Genomic DNA, 20121 nt, shown 5'->3' on the forward strand with positions numbered 1-20121 from the left:
AAGAAGCTTAGGCAAGGGAAACACATAAAGAGAACTGCAAGCTTATGTACCACCATCTGTTAGAGAGGATGAATGAATGAAAAAACACAGACAGAGCACTACACATGCCAAATACTGAGCTAAGCACCAGGCTGCTAAGATGAAAGCTAAGATAGTCCCTGCCATTAAAGAGATTTCACTCTGATGTGAGGTGAGGGAGAGAGGGGAGTGTTACAAGAAGTATATGCACATAGTGGCTAGGCAAATACTAAAAAATGGCCACAGGTTTAAGTGAAGCAAAGCTGAGGCTAGTCCTAGATGTGGTGGGAGACAAAGGTAACCACTATTTAAAATAGTGGAGGCCCCAGAATTGAAATTTCTGGTGAGAGAATGAATTGCTCTAGGATATGGTTATTTAGTCCAGGTAGCAAGAAAATTCTACAAAGAAGATAACCAGAGCATCTAAATGAAATCAATATATACCCTTTGTACTTGGTGACTTCTACATGAAATCAGACATGACAGACAACAATAAATGTTGGGAAAAAAATGAGCATTAACAAAAGTAGTCAAAGGTTGTAGACCACTCAGAAGTCCCATTATTGTAGATTATGAATACTTTCTTAAAAAAACTTTGAAAGTACTAGATAAACTCAAAAATACTGGTTACTGATTTGGGCATCATTCGGCTGTGTTTTGTCAGATCAAAATTAACATCAAATCAGAAGGATAAAGAAATGTCATTCCACATAATTATAAAAGATCTAATCTAACCATCTACATAAGCTCTGGAATATGAAAAACAGGAAATGGATACAAGTAAAGATTCACTACAAAGATCCTAAATAAGAGAGAGCCTAGAATTTGTCTATATATATACACTTGATCTCCTTGACAAGGAGTCATAACAACCAAGAGTACTTCATTTGAAAAAGTAAATTCATTTGCAAACATTATGGTGGAAGACGATGATTAAAAGGAAGATCACACAAAATAACATAAAGCAGTAGAGGAGAAAAGTAAATCTACAGAGATCTGATTGAGACTCGAGTAAACCAGACCATTCTAAGAATATTCAGAAATGAAATTGGAAAAAGAACAACAAATAAATATGAAACAAAGCATGTATCAGAATTTCTATAGTGATTCACTCTATCACATCAATGACAGTGGAACATTTAGTACATAGTGGAACATTTAGAACATAGTACATTTCGTACTACATGTACCATATAAGAAAGCATGAATGATACTCAAGAAAATGAAGTTGAAAGTAGCCATACCTGACTGAATACCAAAGAAAATCACGCTAAGCACAACAAAAACCTCCAAGAAGGGAAAACTGAAAAAGAATATAGTTGATATTGCCAAATCATGGTGAACAAAAAGATGAGGAACTACCACAAAATACTCCTGATTTACCATTGCTAGGGAATCTTTGTGAGAATGGTTAATGATTCATTGACAGTATCCTTGATGAAAATATGTAAAGGTCAAAAGCAAGCCTCTGCTGAAGTTCTCTTCAGTGTCATACAATTCACTGTTAAGAACACAGAGAATACAAAATCAATGATCCTCTGATTATCAATATGAAGAAAGGCATTAAGTAGGAAGGCATGTTTCTGCATATTTCTGTATGAGTATCTTTGAGGATTTCCCGTACAAAGTCTAAATGGAAAAGATATTTCTCTTAGATGATGATTTTCTCTCTAAAAGCTGTTTTCAGGTAGCATTATGCTGGTAGCACTGAACAAAGAAACATTAAAGAATCTTAATGAAATTTACATGAAAGTTACTACTAAGTAAAAAAAAAATAATCCACATAAGTCAAGTAGATATAAACTGAGTTAACCTGAGTGTATACGGATATTCTCATTCTCTCTCTATCTCTCTGTGTCACACACACACACACACAAACACACCCAAATGTGCTATTTCCAAAACTGAACAGAAGAGGGAGAATGAATTAAGTGGCATTTAGGAAATTACATGGAACTTTTAATGTGAAGCTGTTTCCTACCCCTCCAAACATATCATTTTAACATCCATATTCAACATTACTGTCCCAGAAAAAAAAAAGAAAATTTCAGTTGGCACAGAACAATGGAAAAATATACAGTGGGTGTAAAATAGATACATTATCAAGGATGGTTTGAGCACAAGAAGTGCACATCATCAAATACATGAATGATTAGAAAAGGAGGTAAAAGCCAATTCTACAGCAAACACATGAGATAGGGAAAAACAGTGTAAAAACCCAGTGGAGGCACATGGCACATGAGTATACATTCTATGAAGGACAAATGGAAGGTTGTGGATAGGAATCACACAGGATAAGAAGGCATGGAAGTGTTGCACCTTGTACTGGTGAAGAGAATATTCCAACTTATAAGAACACGGATATATCAAGCCAGTGAATGTAACAAGTATCTACTAACTATAATTCCACTAAGCATATGACGGTAGACTTAATTTTTTCATTAAATCCTTTTTTCATGTTGTCGTTTTGTTAATTGTTCACGCTTTTAAAGAGGCATCATGCCACAGGAGAATGTTAGATTTTAAGTCAGATATCAGGATTCTAATCCTAGCCCTGCCACTAAATACCTATAGAACCTCGGGCAAATCCCTTTACTTTACGCCTCAAGTTCTCCTCTGTAAAAGGAAAGGGCTGGATCAGATGACTTCTATGGAATCTTCCACCTCTACATCTGTGAACCTAAGAACTATGTTCAAACCATCTTAAGAATACAAATCTATTACTGTCATAGCTTAATGATAGAAATATAAAAGGGAAAAATAGATGTAGGATGGAAAATGAGCACAAAGTCAAGAGCTTATGCCATGTATTTACTTGACTGAGAATCTTTAAATAACTTTCACCTGTTAGGATTTTGCATTAAAAATAAACTATAAAATATTAATTAAAAATTAACTATAAAACATTATAATCCTGTTTAAGTTACTTTAATAGCCTTGTCTAGTTCAATAATGAAGTACAATTAAAATGGACATCTAATAAATATTATTAGTACTCTATAAATTAACTGATTAAACAAATGCTATGGAACCACAAATTCAAAAAGTGTTTTCCTTCACATTTCAATATTTTAGTCATAAGAAAAAATATGGGTAAATTATGGAGAAGGCTGATTAGGAGGGAAAAAAAAGAGACTAACTAGTATAGATGCAGATGAAATTATATGTATAAGAAATGAGGTATTAATTTCTTTAAACTGAATAGAGGATCTAAGTAATTCAAATGCCAAGCCTTCAAAAAGCAAATTTTAAAAAGCAAAGCACTAAGTTAAGTGACAGCAGTGCTTCAGATTATATACTATGTGAATGAGTTCACTAAGGTTTTGCTATTTTCAGGTGTAACAGCAAATGTAATTGATAACATACATAATAAGTAAATGAAATAAGGAGTTTGACCTCATTTTAAAATTATAGTAATGCAGTTTCCTCAGAATATTTATAATGTTCATCATCTGATAGTGAGGCAAATTTATACTGGCTCCCTTCTTAACAACATTTTTAATCTTATAATTCTTTGATAGGGTTGTTTATCTGCCAAGAAGAAATGTACTGTCTTTCTATAAAAAAGCAGTAAGTGGGCAGCTAGGTGGTGCAGTGGATAGAGCACTGGCCCTGAAGTCAGGAGTACCTGAGTTCAAATACGGCCTCAGACCAAACATTTGACACTTACTAGCTGTGTGACCCTGGGCAAGTCACTTAACCCCAACTGCCTAAAAAAAAAATAAAAATAAAATAAAAATAAAAAAAGCAGTAAGAAAGTTTATCATTTTCATATGAATTTGAGGCAATCACCACATTGAAGTTTAAATGTTTTAATAAGGGTTATTTCTGGAAAGTGAAAATAATTACTACCATAAAATACACTGGAATATTTGATATAGCAATAAAATTAGTAAGAAAATAGGGTTAAGAAGGCCATTTACAGATTTAATTAATAATACTCCCAAAGCAAATCTACAAAACTTTGACTATTACATACACATTTAAACTCACCTACATTCTTTCCTAATTTCTTTTTCTGTATCTTCTAACTCAAGGCCTATTGCTAACAAATATAATGGTATCTCCTGTGTTCATTTTACAGGAACTGGACTGTTGTGAATATATGACATCTGAAGAACTTTAAAAATATTAATCACCTATCACAATTTTCCATTGTTTTTGGTTTCTGCTTCTCTTTATTCCTAACTCATTTTTTTGTAAACAAATGCATTCCAGGAACATGGACTTATGTTAAATTTCTTTAATGTGAATACTTTCACTACTGACAACCGTTAAAAAAAAAATCTAGAGAATTCTGTAGAAAAATATCTGTACTACAGAATCCTACAGCTGCAAAAAACATCAAGATTATCATCTGGTTAAGCCTTTAGGTCAGGTATCATCATCTCTCTCTTACATACAAGGTAACTAAGGTCCAGAGCAGGTGAGTGAGTTATATAAAGTCACTTAAGTATTGAATGGTGGAAATGAGACTTAGAACCAAGGTTGCTCAGCTCCTAATTCAATGTCATTTTCACTGTTCTACAATAACTCAAACTGAAAAGATGATGAATAGGTCCACTGTGGCTGTCCCTAAGATATCATCTCCATTATTGTTTCCCTCTACAATTTCTTAGGTCAAAGGAAAGTCTCCCCTGCTTATTAAAACTGACATAGTCACTAAAGATGAATACCATTGTTTTGGGGGGTCTGCCTAGTGGGAAGGAAATAAAATTCATTAGTGGGAATTCCTAGGACCAGCCTGACTCTATAGATTCTTGAATATAGTCCTTTTATTTTTTTTTTTAGGGATGGAGGAATATTTATCATGGTTAGAAGAACTAAGCTCCAATATTATATTTCTACAACTGATATAACTACCTACTAACATAAAAATTATTTACATTTGAAGCTTTAGGTTCTGTAAAAATCAGTAAGCCCAACTGTTTCAATTTTATAAATTCGAAATTCTACAACACAAATGTTTTAAAATTAAAGGTGTCTAAAGTGAAAAGGAATTTGCAAAAGTTATCAAAACTGATAAAAAAAAGATCACCCACATGATATGCATTCTGTTAAACCAGTGGGAAAAATATTTCGGCTTTATTTACCATCAAAACCAATTGATAAGCAAATAGTATATTTACATGAAGTACTTAAAGATTCTTTATACACAATAATAAGCAAAAACTATTCAAACTTCAATTTGAAATACCCAGGACCATTAAGTATGTTCTATAATATTTCACTGTTTTCTATTTGCATACATACCAACTGTTTTCTGTCGAACTATACTTCTTGCCTTTTCAGTGCCTGGAGATCCAGTAGTGGTTGCACTTCGCTGTCTCATTGGGGCTTGTCCAGGTTGATCACGGCTCCATCCTTTGGAAAAGGACTTGTCAACAGATGCCTTCTGGAACTCATGCCCAACTCCTAGAAACATATTTTCAATCTCTCAATTTATCATCAATTGAAAAAACAAATGTTCAAATTTCATGTGACTCAAATAAACAGAAAGATCATCACATGTTATGCTGCAAGATAAAATGTCATGTACTGTCAATATAAGGTTTCCTTGTGCTAGACCCTCCCCCACCAAAAGCAATATTTTAAAGATAAACAATTTTATTAGTATACTTAACTCCCTCCCCCAGTGAAGATTATACTCTCCTCTAAAATTGGAAGAGGGGGATAGAATGAGGGAGGGAGGGAAGAATGGAGGAAGGAAGGAAGAAAAGCAAGAAGGCAGAAAGGAAGGGACAATTGTGAAGGAAGAGAAAAAATAATCACAATCTTGTTTTTATGTTTGTCTAACTTGTGTCAGAAACAGAAGGAGATTACAACTATCTCTGCATTGCCATAATGATTCCTAAGGATATCAAAGCCCTAGGAAAAGGTACTTAGCTACTTGATTTTACAAACTGGGTAAATATTTCTTTCAAAATGACCACTCTGTCATCAGGAATTGGGAATTATTCGATTATTTTTATGTAAAATGTTCAATTTTTTTTGGAAAATTAAGTAAACTGAATAAATTAAATGCTTTAGAAGTGAATTTTTTTCAAATAAGTCTTCACAGGACTTACTGGTAAGATGCCACCTAAATAGGAGGCAAGCTGCCCTGCTCACGTACAAGAACTCCAGCAAAATTCTGAATTTTGCACCAATATGAATAATGATCAAGAAATGCAATGAGAAAACACAGTTCTACCTCAGAACTACACAAAAAGATGGGTAGAAACCGCCTGTGAAATAGGAAAAAGCAAGCAAAGCTACTGTCAGTGTGACCAAAGATTAAAACTGCATTGTAAGAAATAACAAAAGCCAAGTTGAGGGAATCCTGGAGAAGTGTCAACTGATGCAGACTGAAATGAGAAGAACCAGAACAGTTTATACAACAATAATACTATTGTAAAGAAAAAAAACTTTAAAAGACTTAATAACTCTGATCAATACATGTTTCGGGAGCACCTATGATGAAGCATATTAATCACCTCCTGACACAAAAGTGGACACAAGGTTAAGAGACATTCATTTTTGGGGAACGGTCACTAAATAAATTTGTTTTGCTTAACTATACTTACTTCTTAGAAGAGGTTTTTATTTTCTTCCCTTTCAGTTAAGTGGGGGGAGCAATAGTGATGCCCCTACCCCAAAATAGGGCCATTGAAATACTTTACACATTCTCTCTCTGCTCTGCTCCTGACTTTCCAGATTTTTCTACCTCTAATTCCAGCTGTCTTCTTATTCTGGAAATGCCTCTTATCCCTCCCCCAATTGGTAAGCTTCCACCAGGATCGCCATTTAAGGAGGTACCCACGCCAGCCTTGTTTACTTTTCTATTTAATCTGCTCCCAACTCTTCAGATTTTTACACTTTATGCCCTTGGCAAGCACCTATCCTACTGTCCCCCAACTTGCCTCTACATACTTTTCAACTCTCTTTAATGGATTATCTTTCTCCCATTAGAACATAAGCTCCTTGGGAGTACCAACTGCTCCAGCTGCCTGGAGCATAGTATGCATTTAATGTTCTATCTTTAAAAATACACAGAAGAGAACAAAAGACAGTCCAAAAGGAAGCATAAACAAGGACAGTTTTGAAGATTAACATGAAGAATTTATTAAGATGTTTAAGTTTTATATAAAGTCTTCTTTTGTGTTCTATATGTATGATATGGTCTTTTTTTTAATATTTAAGTTCAAATAAAAAAAATCTTTGATATATTAGCAAATTATCCTTCCTCAATCCTAAGAGGGGATTGTTTAGACATGCTTAATGTAATAACAATTATCAGGAATACAAAATATAACAAAAGGAATCATAGTCTAAGAGCTGGAAGGGTCATCAAAGGACATCTAAGTCCAATCCCCTCATTTTACAGATGAGGAAACACACAGATTTAAGAAACTTGAGTGACCTGCCCAAAGTCACACAGCTAGTTAAGTATCAGAGGCAGAACTTAAACTTGAAATATTAACAAAAATAAAAACAAAAATATCAACAAAAAAAAATTAACAAAAAAATATTCTTACTACATTCAGTATGACTAAAACAAAAAAGCCACTTTAGCCAACTAAAATCTCCCAGATTATAGGAAAGATTTTGATGTAAAACCTTTTTTGATTTTCAGTTCATTCCTATTTCATGTTATCAGGTTTTGTTTCTCTTTGCTTTAAACAAAGAGTCTAGTAATGCAAAAATATTTTGTTTTTTAAAATTTGTTTTTAAAATAATATGGCCTTCAGATCCTGCTGGCAGAAAGACAAGTAGCTTTGAGGGAGAATCTATTTTTCCTACTGAGTAAGGCAACTTAGAATATCTTTCTTACCTTTGCCTTTGTGCTTTTTCTGTTTCTGTTCACTTAGCTTATCCAGTGGTAAATCATTTAGGTCCAAGGTATATAAATTTCTAGCTAAGACTTTAGTTAGTGTCTCCATAGTCAATGACCACTCGGTAGCCAACTCTTCCCAATATGTGAGTGATGACAGCACAGAGAGCAAGTCATCCCAAAGCTCCCGGGAGATATACACATTTAGATTTGCTTTGATCCAGGCTACTATAAGAGTCTAAAAAACAGTCAAAATCAACAATTAAGTATACTGAGAGCAGCTTGTAACTTTAGAATGATAGATATTCAAGTAGCAATTATTCATCTAAAAACAATTAAATTTTGATTACTTTTTACCTGGTAATTATTTGTGGGAGCCAGGGGGGTAGAGGGGATATGACTGGTATACTCTTTATGAGTAAAATGCCCATCATGAACATTTTCAATAATAAAGTTATTCCCTTTTTTACCACAATCAATACTGGCACATTGCCAATACTGAAATGTTATTTCTTTGATGGGGCAAGTTTTTACCCTTCATTCAATCATTCACAAATTTGAAAAGAATTCACATTGTATAAAAGATAATTAAATACTTCGTGATATTTCTATATAAAATGAAGAGTAAACTCTCCATAGAAAATTTCTATTTCAAATTTATTAAGAGCTATATTCATGGCTGTCTAACGAATAAAACTTATAACATACACACTCATATCTGAATTATCCTTTTTTAAGTTTATGCTTTTATATATCTAACAAGTATATATGATACGTATAGTATACACGTATGCTATATATACACTATGCTAAAAAATAAATCAAATATGAAAGCTCAGATTTGCAGAATAAATGGCAAAAATGGGGGTATAAATATATGTGTGTATACATGTGTATATATAACACACGTATATACATGTGTGTATGTTTGTGTATATATACACTTGTGTACACTACACGTATATTTCTAAAATTTAATCTTACATATATTTCACTGTATGATCTTCACATATATTGTAAACCTTTAGAGTAAGCATGGATTTAAGCAATGAGCTTAGTTTTAAAATGACACATGAACAACGGATTATTTATAGTAACTGTTAGGTATTGTTGAACATATACAATAACAAAACATTTAAAATGCAACCATGGAAAGATGTTTTACTTCAAAGAATTTTAAATCATTTCAAGAGGGGTTTGGATATACATTTTGCCCAGGTTTAAAAGACGTATTCAAAAATAGTTTGGCGTGTAAGACTTTTTTCCCCCCAGATAAAACCTAATTTAATGTCAATGGTTATATAAACAGTGAGAACTAGAAGATCTGTACTACAGAAAAATTTTACTTGACATGATCACTCTACTTTGGAAGATTTGCGTTCATTGTATGAATTAATCCTGGCATCTTGCAATAGTTAGGCTTCAGTTGGTTATTTTTTATTGAAAATACATAGGTAAGGGGCAGCTAGGTGGCTCAGTGGATAGAGCACCAGCCCTGGACTCAGGAGGCCCTGAGTTCAAATCCGGCCTCACACACATGATACTCACTAGCTGTGTGACCCTGGGTAAGTCACTTAACCTCAACTGCCTAGCTAAAAAAAAAAATACATAGGCAAACAAAACATCATTCCACAATTTATAATTCTAGCATGACTAAGCAACAATTTATACTACAAATTAAATACTGTGGAAGCATATTAAAAAACCTTTTATGTTTCAACCAAGAATATAAAGGAATAAATATTCCTCTAAAGTCCTTTTTAGACTTTTCCCTTTAATAAAGCATGTTAAAAAGTCAAGAATAAAAAACTAAGATTCTGGAAAATGGATTAAGGGTGATAACCAAATTCAGAGCAAGAAATACCTCTTGTCTAGTTAAGATCATTGCCTTCTCCATCCCCAGAAAGGATTAGTTATGATCCACCTAAGGACAGTATCTTTACTCCCCATTCTGAAGAGATAAGGAATTTGATTAGAAGGAAGTCCATTTGATTATTATCAAAAAGCCTGTGAGGGAGAGGTCAAAAAGTGAGAAGTAATCTTAGAAGGACGATTGTCCAGGAACATTCTGGAAAAATTCAGTGACTACTGTTGGAGTAAAACATTAACCCAAAACCATGTTTTTTTCAAGATTCCTATAAATGTTCCTTCAAAAAGTCTTGTGTGGGAAAAATGTCGGAGGACATGAAGGAACTTTGCTAGTTTGGACATTAGATAGATTTATGTCTAAAAGATGAATCCATTATCAATTTTTTTTTCTTCAACAATGGTAAGCAAGAATCTTGAAGGTAACTATTTGAGTGGAGGTACTTTTAAGAAAAAAGTATTTCCTTATAATCTTGGGTATTTGGAAATATTGAAACAATAACAGCAGCATTACTTATACAATCTTGTATTGCTTTTCCAATAATTCACAAAAAAGTCAGTTATTACAATTAAGATGATGATAACTTTTTTGTTTAAGCTACAATTTCAACACGGAGCTCTTTACTTTTTTTTTTTTGGGTGAGGCAACTGGGGTTAAGTTATTTGCCCAGAGTTACATACCTCATAAGTGTTATGTGTCTGAGGCCAGATTTGAACTCAGGTTCTCATGAATCCAGGGCCAGTGCTCTACCCACTGTGCCAACTGGCTGCTCCCAAATTTTTTTTTTGTGAGACAACTGGGGTTAAGTGACTTGCCTGGAGTCACACAACTAGTGAGTGTTAAGTGTCTGAGGCTGCATTTGAACTCAAGCCCTTCTGATTCTGGGGCCAGTGCTCTATCTGCTGCATCACACAGCTGCCCCTTTAAATGGTGTCTTCCACATTAAAACTTTCTCAAATGACATTAAAATGCCGTTTAGAAGAAAAAAAATGTATTGCCTGAAAAAGAGGTCCTGCAAGTCGACCCGCTAGGGTCATATTTTTTCTTCCTTGGTATTGCAGAAAAATTTGTGATGGCATCTTCAGAACAGATTCTGTGACTCTGAGCAATACAAGCAGCATCTGTTCCCTAAAAGGAAAAAAAGAAATATTAACGTTTCCTGCTTATGAAGATTTACTTTTGTTTAATATTTAACCTTTCAAATTGAATATATCTGATTTCAAGAATAATGCTATGGAAGTAGACAGGTGGTAGATAGATCTAGTTTGGGGCTTGGAGTCAGAAAGATTTAAGTTCAGATCCTGTCTCATTTACTCACTAGCTGTATGATTCTGGGCAAGTCATTTAACACACTTTGTCTCAGTTTCCTTACAAGCTTGTTAAGAGGACCAAATGAGATAATAAGTAAAGCACTCTGTAAACCTCAAGTGCTATACAAAAATTAACTTATTAATTAGTGTCCATGCTACCAAGAACATGACACTATCCTATTTACTTCTGTAAGTTCTCAAATTGTACCAATAAATTGTGAGAAAGAGGGAACAACAGAGTTTAAAGTTAGAGGCTTAAAGCTAGCCTAGCAATTAACTTCAATTCTCTATCATGACCCCTTTTTTCTCTACTGTAGGTTAAACTCTAGTAAACATGTATGGGAAGTAGTGAAGCATTTGTCAGAGGCAGAACCAGGTCTTAGTTTTGGCTATCAAGATTTTCTTGCAAAACAAGAAGCATGAACTAGAGATAAAAATAATAATAATAATTATAAAGAATTATATTTACAAATGGACAGTGACAAAACAGAACTATATGCCTTATAAAGTTAATTACAAAGATAATGACAAAATCTTCTAGTTTAACATTTCGTCTTTTTTGGTTAAATTACATATTGCCCAGGTACTAGTCAAAATTTCCAATATGCACTATAGTAGAACATGTCCATATTTAAGAAAAACAGTTCAATGCAGACAAGTGTGAATTTTTTAATGCTAATCAGGTATTTTATGGAACTGATTAAAGACACCAAAAATTCCTAACTAAATCATTACATCACAACTTGCCTCTCACCCCAAATCTGGTTCAATATCTAAAATCTGATACAGAGAGGCTGGAACATGAAGAAATAATTGGAGAGGTGAATAATTTTTTAGTGCTCAAATATTGTTAAAGGAGATTCTCAAAATAAGTATGTTTATTCCCCTTACAAATGATACATATTTCTATAGACATTAAAAACATACAAAAGATAATGGAACTTTTTACCAAGTCTTCTTATCCATTGATATTTGCACAACCATGAATCGATAAATATTAAGAATACGTTTACACATATCTGTGTGCTCATCCAAAAGACTTTTAATTTCATTTGCAGGTTCAAGAAGAAATATATTTGATGAGTTGACTATAAAAACCTAGAAGAAAAAATGAATGTACAAATAAAAAATTACAATATATGCTGATAATGGAATTTAAGTTGCAGGGTAATAAATGTTACTAAACAAATTAAAGTCATTACCCATTAAATTCACAAGGCTAAGTATAAGTTTAGAGTTCTTTTGTAAAAATAAGGAGATGCTTAAGATACTTCTCACAAAGATACCATCTTATTTCATACTATTATCCCCACTCATTTAAGATGATAGCTTCCAAATTATTCTCCCTGTTTCAAGCATCCCTGTTCCAATCCTACCTCCATACAGGTGCCAAAATTACTTTCCTTAAGCAGAAATCTGACAATGTCACTCTCCAGCTCAATAACTCCAGCAGCTCTTTCCTATTAGTTTTGAAAGCCTTTCAAAACTTAGCCCTTATCCTAATATCTGCCTAATACATTACTTCTCTGCCAGCACTGCACGTTCCAGCCAAACTGGACATACTCTGTTCCTTACCAACACCATGGCATTTCATCTTTCCTTTCCATGTTTTTGCACTGATTGTCTCTAATGTCTAGAATGTACTTGCTCCTCAACTCTGCCCCAAAGAATCTCTAAGTTTCTTCAAGGCACAGCTTAACTATCATTTTCAACATGATTCCTTTCCAGATTCCTCTTCTCCCCCATACCCACAGCAAAACAAAAATAAAACAACAAAAAACAAAACAAAACCTGCTAGTGCCCTCACTTGCTACCTTGTATATTAAAACTACTTTATACTTATTTTATATTTATTTTGTATATCATGAAAGTTCTTGAGAGCAAAGATTATTTCATTCTTGTCTCTGTATTCCCGGCCCCACAGAAAGGCATTTAATAAATGCTTTGCTGTCTGACTCTATTTTTTATTTCATCTATACAATGAGAGCTGAACCAAATAATGGATATAGGTAATTTTATATACCAGGAGAAAAGCCAAAACAAGTTAGTTTGTTTTTAAAACAGAAGAGTTACAAAAGTTCTCACTTAGTTAAGCTTAAATAAAAGAATCATGATAATAATGTAATTTTAACTTTCAAGAATTATACATAAACGACACAGAATTTTCCGAAAAATGATAAAAAATGTCATATATATTCTATTCACCTCAACTCATCACAGGATTTTTGGAGTCAATCAGAATAGAGAGCACTATTATCCAAAATGGCACAATTAAGTTATTAATCGATAAAACTTTTAGAAAACCTTTACTGAGAGAAAAGATATTTGAAAAAATTAACCAGCAAAGGGACCTACCTGAAATACTAACTGGGCACCAGCTCGTATATTTTGGTCTGCATCCTCCATGTCAGAACCTTTATGGAGAGCATCTTGATAGGAGCCATTTTTTGTCCAATTGGAATTTCGGACATGACTAGATGATTTGGTCACTTTTTCCTGAAGCATAAAATAAATGTCTCAATCAAGAACTCTTAATTTAGCATATTACAGAAGTCAGATGTGCCATAGCAGCTCTATAGGCTCAACACATGAAACAAATAGAAAAAATACACAGAAGTGATAAAAATATGAAATTTATCAGGTTATGCTGAAAAACATGGACTACAAGAAAAAGTATTTAATTAATAGTTTCTATTGGAAAATGAGATATAGGATCAATTAGAGACAGCTAAAAGGACTGCCTGGCTACAGTGAAGACATATGTTGACGTAGGAGAACATACATTTACAATGTCCCAGTTATGTAATTATCCTTAAACTCCTTTCTGAGTATCTAAGCAGGCACAGAAAAGTCAGATGGTGGGAGTAATCCAGAGTTGAAGTCTGACAAGGGATGAGCTATAACAAGATAAAGAGATGAATAATTAGAGAGTAAAGGACAGTATAGGATTTAAGTGACTAACTAAATGGTTGAGACTGAGGAAGATATAAAGAGAAGTCTGAAAATGAGTGATCACCTGATTACTGAGAGGTAAGTACTAAGAGATGGAGGGAAGGGAGGTCTCAATGAGGGTAAAGAATAGGTTTAAAAGAGGTGAAGGCATAAAGTGAGATGGAATAATAAAATAAAGGAATGTCAGAGTTTTTGTTTAAAGAAGTAGAAAAAATGTGGGTCAATTAGTCAAGCAATAAGTATTTATTAAGCACGTATGAACAAAAATTGCTACTTGCTGGGGATTACAAAGAAAGGTAAAAAATAAGTCTCTGCTCTCAAGTGATAAGAATCTAGTGGGAAAGAAAATATGGAAACAATTATGTAAAAAACAATATAGACAGGACAAATTGGAGATACTTAATAGAGGAAAGGAACTAGCATTAAGGGGGATCAGAAAAGCACTCCCAGAGAAAGTAGGATTTTTAGCTAGGACTTGAAGCAATCCAGGAGGTAGAGATAAGGGAGAACACATTGTAAGAATGGAGGAAAGACAATAAAAATGCTCAATGTTGGGAGATGGAGTCTACTGTGGGAAAAACAAGAAGGAGGTCAATGTTACTAGATCATGGTACTTGGAGGGGAATACAGTATAAGAAGACTAAAAAGACAGGAGGGAAGTTAGGTTATAAAGGGCTGTAAATGCCAAACAGAGGATTTTATATTTGATCATAAATGTCACAGGGAGCTACAGGAGTTTACTGAAATGGTCAGATATGCACTTTAGGATTGGATTGGGCTGGATTGGAATGGTGGGTGATTGGAAGCAGAGAGAACAACCAACTGTATTGCAGTAGTACCAATGTAAGGTGATAAGGGCCTGCACTAAGATGGAGGCAGTGTCAGAGAATAGAAGGGGGAAGCGTATGACACATATCATGAAAGTAGACTCAATAGGACTTACCAACAGAATGGATATGGGGGATGAAAAAGTGTGAGGAGTTAATAATGACATCTAGGTTGTGAGAATAACAGAAAGAAAAGATGGTAGTACCCTTGACATTAATAGAGAGATGTGAAAGGAAGAAAAGACACTGAGTTCAGTTTCAGACATGCTGAGTTTAAGGCATCTATAAGACATTCTGTTTGAGCTGTCAACAGGAATTTTGAGATTTGGTATAGAGGTTATAAGAGGGGTGAGAACTGGACAAATTAATCTGGAAATCATCAGCATAGGTGACAGATGAGATCTCCAAGTGAAATAGGAATAGAAAGGAGAGCAGAGGAGAAGAAAATAGGAGAGAAGTTGACCTTTGGGAGCCACCCACACGGGCATGACATGGATGAAGACAAAGTAAAGGAAATTGAGAAAGAACAGCCAGACAGGTATGAGAAATAGGATAGAGTAGTGTCATAGAACCCTAGAGAGAAGATGAACAAAGTGTCAAAGTCTGCAGAAAGGTCATGGAGGATGAAGACAGAAAAAGACCATTAAACACAGCAAGTAAGAGATCACTGGTGAATTTGGAGACCAGTTTAAGTTGAATGATAAGCCCACTAGCTAAATTGTGGAGGGTTAATAAAACAATGGGAAAAAAGGAAGTGGAGGCACTGATTGTAGATAGCCTTCACAGATATGAAAGGATAGCTCACAGTGATGGATGGATCAAGTGAACATGCCAGAAAGCAGGAGGGAACCATCCAGTATAATGAGAAGATATTGAAATTCAAGTGAGAGAGTAGGGATGAGAGAGGCAGCAATCTACTGGAGAAGATGGGACAGAATGATCAAAAGTATGACGTCTGCAAGATTTAAGGAACCGGAGGAATGGGGAGGTTAGGAACTGTGAGGGAGCATCAATATGGATACTGAAGGCCCCAAATAAAAGGGCAGGAACCGAGGAGAGGTAAACAGTGAGCCAAATGTGAAACTCTTTGAGAAAGAAAAGGAAATAACATAAGGGGTTCCCAACAGCCACTATGATCTAGCAATAACAAAATCTCAGAAGCAATAATAAAAAGAATATTTAATTCAATTTTACAGTTATACATTTAGAAATATCTAAGTCAATCTACCAAAACATAATTAATAACTCTATAAATATTACTATAAAATGCTCCTTAAAGAAACATAGAGGGGACAGAATCAAGATGGCAGAGAGAAGCCAGAAAGTTGCCTGAGCTCTCTCTAGTTTCCCTCAGAAATAATGTTATACCAATCCTCTAAAAGAATTCTGGAAGTGAAAGAATCCACAAAAAGACAGAGTGAAATATTTTCCAGCCCAAGAAAACTTAGAAGGACTTCAGGGAAGGTCTGCTTCACTTGGATAAAAGGGGAGTGGAGCCTGAAGGCTCTTAGCTGCAGCACAGCTCAGCAACTGAGGCCCTGTGGTCCTGGCTCAGCAGTGGCACAGCAGGCCAGCCATGAGGCCTCTAACCCCAGCACAGCAGGCAAACTGAAATCCCTGGAACCTAGGGCACAACAGGCACAACTAGGCCAGGACACTCTAGGACAGTAGGCAAGCTGCCAGCACCTCAAGCCCTGGAGACACCTGCCCCCAGTACAAGAAGTTTGGGACAGTGCCCTCTGTGCCCCAGGAGCAGGGCTCAATTTTTTTAAAATGACCAAAAAACAGAAAAGAGCCCTGACCAAAGAAAGTTACTACAGTGACAGGGAAGATCCAAACACAAACTCAAAAGAGGACAACAATGTCAAAATGCCTACATGTGAAACATCAAAGGGGAAGATGAATTGGTCTCAAGCCCTAAAAGTCTTCTTAGAAGAGCTCAAAAAGAATTTTAAAAATCAAGTAAGACAGGTAGAAGACAAATTGGGAAAAGAAATGAGAAGTATGCAAGACAGAGTCAACAGCTTGGAAAAGGAAGGACAAAAGTTGACTGAAGAAAATAATTCCTTAAAAAATACAACTGTAAACTACTTGGTACTGGCTAAGAATTAAAGTGGTGGATCAGTGGAATAGGTTAGGTATACAAGACACAATATAGTCAATGACCATAATAATCTACTGTTAGATAAATCTAAATACTCCAGCTTCTGAGATAAGAACTCACTATGTGACAAAAACTGCTGGGAAAACTGGAAAACAGTATGCCAGAAATTAGGCACAGACCAACATCTTACACCCTATACCAAGATAAAGTCAAAATAGGTATATGATTTGATATAAAGGCTGATACTATAAACAAACTGGAAAAGCAAGGAATAGTTTACCTGTCAGATCTACGGAGAATGGAAGAATTTATGACAAAACAAGAGACAGAGAACATTATGAAATGCCCAACAGAAAATTTTGATTACATTAAATTGAAAAGTTTTTGCACAAACAAAGCCAATACAACCAAGGTTTGAAGAGAAGCAGAAACATGTAAACAATTTTTATTAGCCAGTGTCTCTGACAAAGGCCTCATTTCTAAAATATTAGAGAAATGAGTCAAATTTATAAGAATACAAGTCATTCCTCAATTGATAAATGGTGAAAGGATATGAACAGGCAGTTTTCAGATGAAGAAATTAAAGCCATCTATAGTCATGATGAAATGCTCTAAATCACTATTGATTAGAAAAATGCAAATCAAAACCACTCTGAGGTACCACATCACACCTATCAGATTGGCCAACATGACAAAACAGGAAAATAATAAATGTTGAAGAAGATGTGGTAAAAATTAGCACACTAATGCATTATTGGTGGAATTGACAAATGATCCAACCATTCTGGAGGGGCATTTGGAACCATGCCCAAAGGGCTATAAAAATGTACATACTCTTTGACCCAGCAACAGCACTTCTAGGGCTGTATCCCAAAGAGATCATACAACTGGGAAAAGGAACCACATGTACAAAAATATTTATAGCAGCTCTTTTTGCGGTGGCAAAGAATTGGAAATTGAGGGAATGCCCATCAGTTGAGGAATGGTTGAACAAGTTATGGTATATAAATGTAATGGAATGCTATTGTGCTATAAGAAATGATGAGCAGGTAGACTTCAGAAAAATCTGGAAAGACTTATATGAACTGATGCTGAGTGAAGTGAGCAGAACCAGGAGAACACTGTACACAGCAATAACCACATTGTGTGATGACTAACTTTCACAGATATGGCTCTTCTCAGCAATGCAAGGATCTAAGACAACTCCTGATGGAAAATGCTGTCCACATCCAGTGAAAGAACTATGTAGTCTGAATGAAGAATGAAGAATACTTTTTACTCTCTTTTGTTGTTGTTTTGTCTTCTTTCTCGTGGTTCCTCTCATTCTTTACAATATGACTAATGGGAAAATATGTTAAATATGTATGTATATGTAGAGCCTATACCAGATTGCATGCCCTCTTGGGGAGGGGGGACGAGAGGGAAGGAAAGAAAATTTAAAACTCAAAAGCTCATGGAAGTGAATGTTGAAAACTAAAAACACGTAAATCAGAAAAATACAACTGACCATATGAGGGGGAAAAAAAAAACCAGTGAAAAAAATAATTCCTTACAAATTAGAATTGGGCAAGTAGGAAGCTAATGATGCTATGACACATCAACAATCAGTCAAACAAACTGAAAAGAATGACCAAAAAAAAAAAAAACAACAGAAGAAAAACAACTGACCTGGAAAATAGATCCAGGAGAGATAATTTAAGAATTATTGGACTAACTGAAAACCATGATCAAAAAGAAGAGCCTGGACAGGATCTTTCAGGAAATTATCAAGGGGGACAGCTAGCTGGCACAGTGGATAGAGCTCCAGCCTTGGAGTCAGGAGGACCTGAATTTAAATCTGGCCTCAGACACTTGACATTTACTAGCTGTGTGACCTGGGGCAAGTCACTTAACCCCAACTGCCTCACCAAAAGGCAAAAGAAAAAAGAAAAAAAAGTCAAGGAAAACTGGCCTGATATCCAAGAACCAGAGGGTAAAATAGTCATTGAAAGAATCCACCAATCACTTCGTGAAAGAGATTCCAAAATGAAAACTCCAAGGAATATTGTAGCCAAATTCCAGAATTATCAACTCACGGAGAAAATATTGCAAGCAGCCAGAAAGAAACAATTTAAATATCTAGGAGCCATGGTCAGGATTACACAGAATTTAGCAGCTTTTGCATTAAAAGGATCAGAGGGGCTTGAAATATGATATTTTGGAAGGCAAAAGGAGCTTGAATTACAATGAAGAAATTAACCACCCAGGAAAATTGAGCATACTCTTTCAGGGGAAAAGACTGACATTCAATGAAACAGAGAACTTTCAAACTTTCCTGATGAAAAGACCAGGGATGAACAGAAAATTTAATCTTCAAATACAAGACTCAAGAGAAGCATAAAAAGGTAAACAGGAAAAAAAATTAAAAACAAAAACAAACAGGTTATTCAATAAAGTTAAATTGTTTACATCCCCTACGAGAAGATGATACTTGTAACTCTTGAGAACTATATCTCTATTAGGGCAGTTAGAAGGGGTATTTCCATGGAGAGAAGGTGCAGGTATTGGTCGACTTCGATGTGATGACATAAAAAACAAAATTAAGAGGTGAAAAAAAACATTGCACTGGGAAAAGAAGAAAGGTGGAGACAGAATGGGGTAAATCACATCACATGGTGCAAAACACATCAGAGGTGCAAAGACCTATTGCAGTAGAGGGAAAGAAGGGAGGAGGTGAACATTGTTTGAATCTTACTCACATCAGATATGGCTCAAAGAGGAAATAACATACACATTCAGTTGGGTGTAAGTTTATCTTACCCAATAGGGAAATAAGAGGGGAAAGGAAAAGAAAAAGCATAGGTCTGATAGAAGGGAAGGAAGATTAAGTGAAGCAGTGGTCAGAAGCAAAACACTGGTGAGTGGGCACAGGGTGAAAGGAGAGAGAGAAATTTTTAAAGAGGAATAGGATGGAGGGAAATACAGTTAGTAATCATAACTGTGAAGTATCAAAAATGAAAACAGTGACTTCACCACCAATGAAGAGGAAATTAAAGCAATAATTAGGAACTAAGTTTCCCAACCATATACCAATAAGTCTGACAAGCCTAGTAAAAGAGATGAATATTTACAAAAATATAAATTGCCCAGATTAACAGAAGAGGAAATAAAATACATAAATAACAGCATTTTAGAAAAAGAAATTGAATAGGCCAGCAATGAACTCTCTAAGAAAAAAATCACCAGGGCCA

The 20121-nt window shown here is 34.8% G+C and overlaps 1 protein-coding gene across 10 annotated transcripts in view; it reads right to left on the reverse strand.

Moving 5' to 3' along the window:
- The window catches only part of RALGAPA1 (Ral GTPase activating protein catalytic subunit alpha 1), a 318940-nt gene that overhangs the window by 210997 nt on the left and 87822 nt on the right, over window positions 1-20121 (reverse strand). For all 10 annotated transcript variants that reach the window (XM_020991372.2, XM_078150316.1, XM_020991370.2 and 7 more), the window contains 5 exons: window positions 13364-13504; window positions 11958-12106; window positions 10697-10826; window positions 7832-8069; window positions 5272-5433 (listed from right to left, as the gene is read on the reverse strand). In XM_020991372.2, the coding sequence (XP_020847031.1) occupies window positions 5272-5433; window positions 7832-8069; window positions 10697-10826; window positions 11958-12106; window positions 13364-13504 (820 nt within the window). The remainder of the gene's footprint in view (window positions 1-5271; window positions 5434-7831; window positions 8070-10696; window positions 10827-11957; window positions 12107-13363; window positions 13505-20121) is intronic.

The sequence above is a fragment of the Phascolarctos cinereus genome, unplaced genomic scaffold (assembly GCF_003287225.1).
Source record: "Phascolarctos cinereus isolate Bilbo 61053 unplaced genomic scaffold, phaCin_HiC Scaffold_2;HRSCAF=192, whole genome shotgun sequence".
NCBI classification, from domain to species: domain Eukaryota; kingdom Metazoa; phylum Chordata; class Mammalia; order Diprotodontia; family Phascolarctidae; genus Phascolarctos; species Phascolarctos cinereus.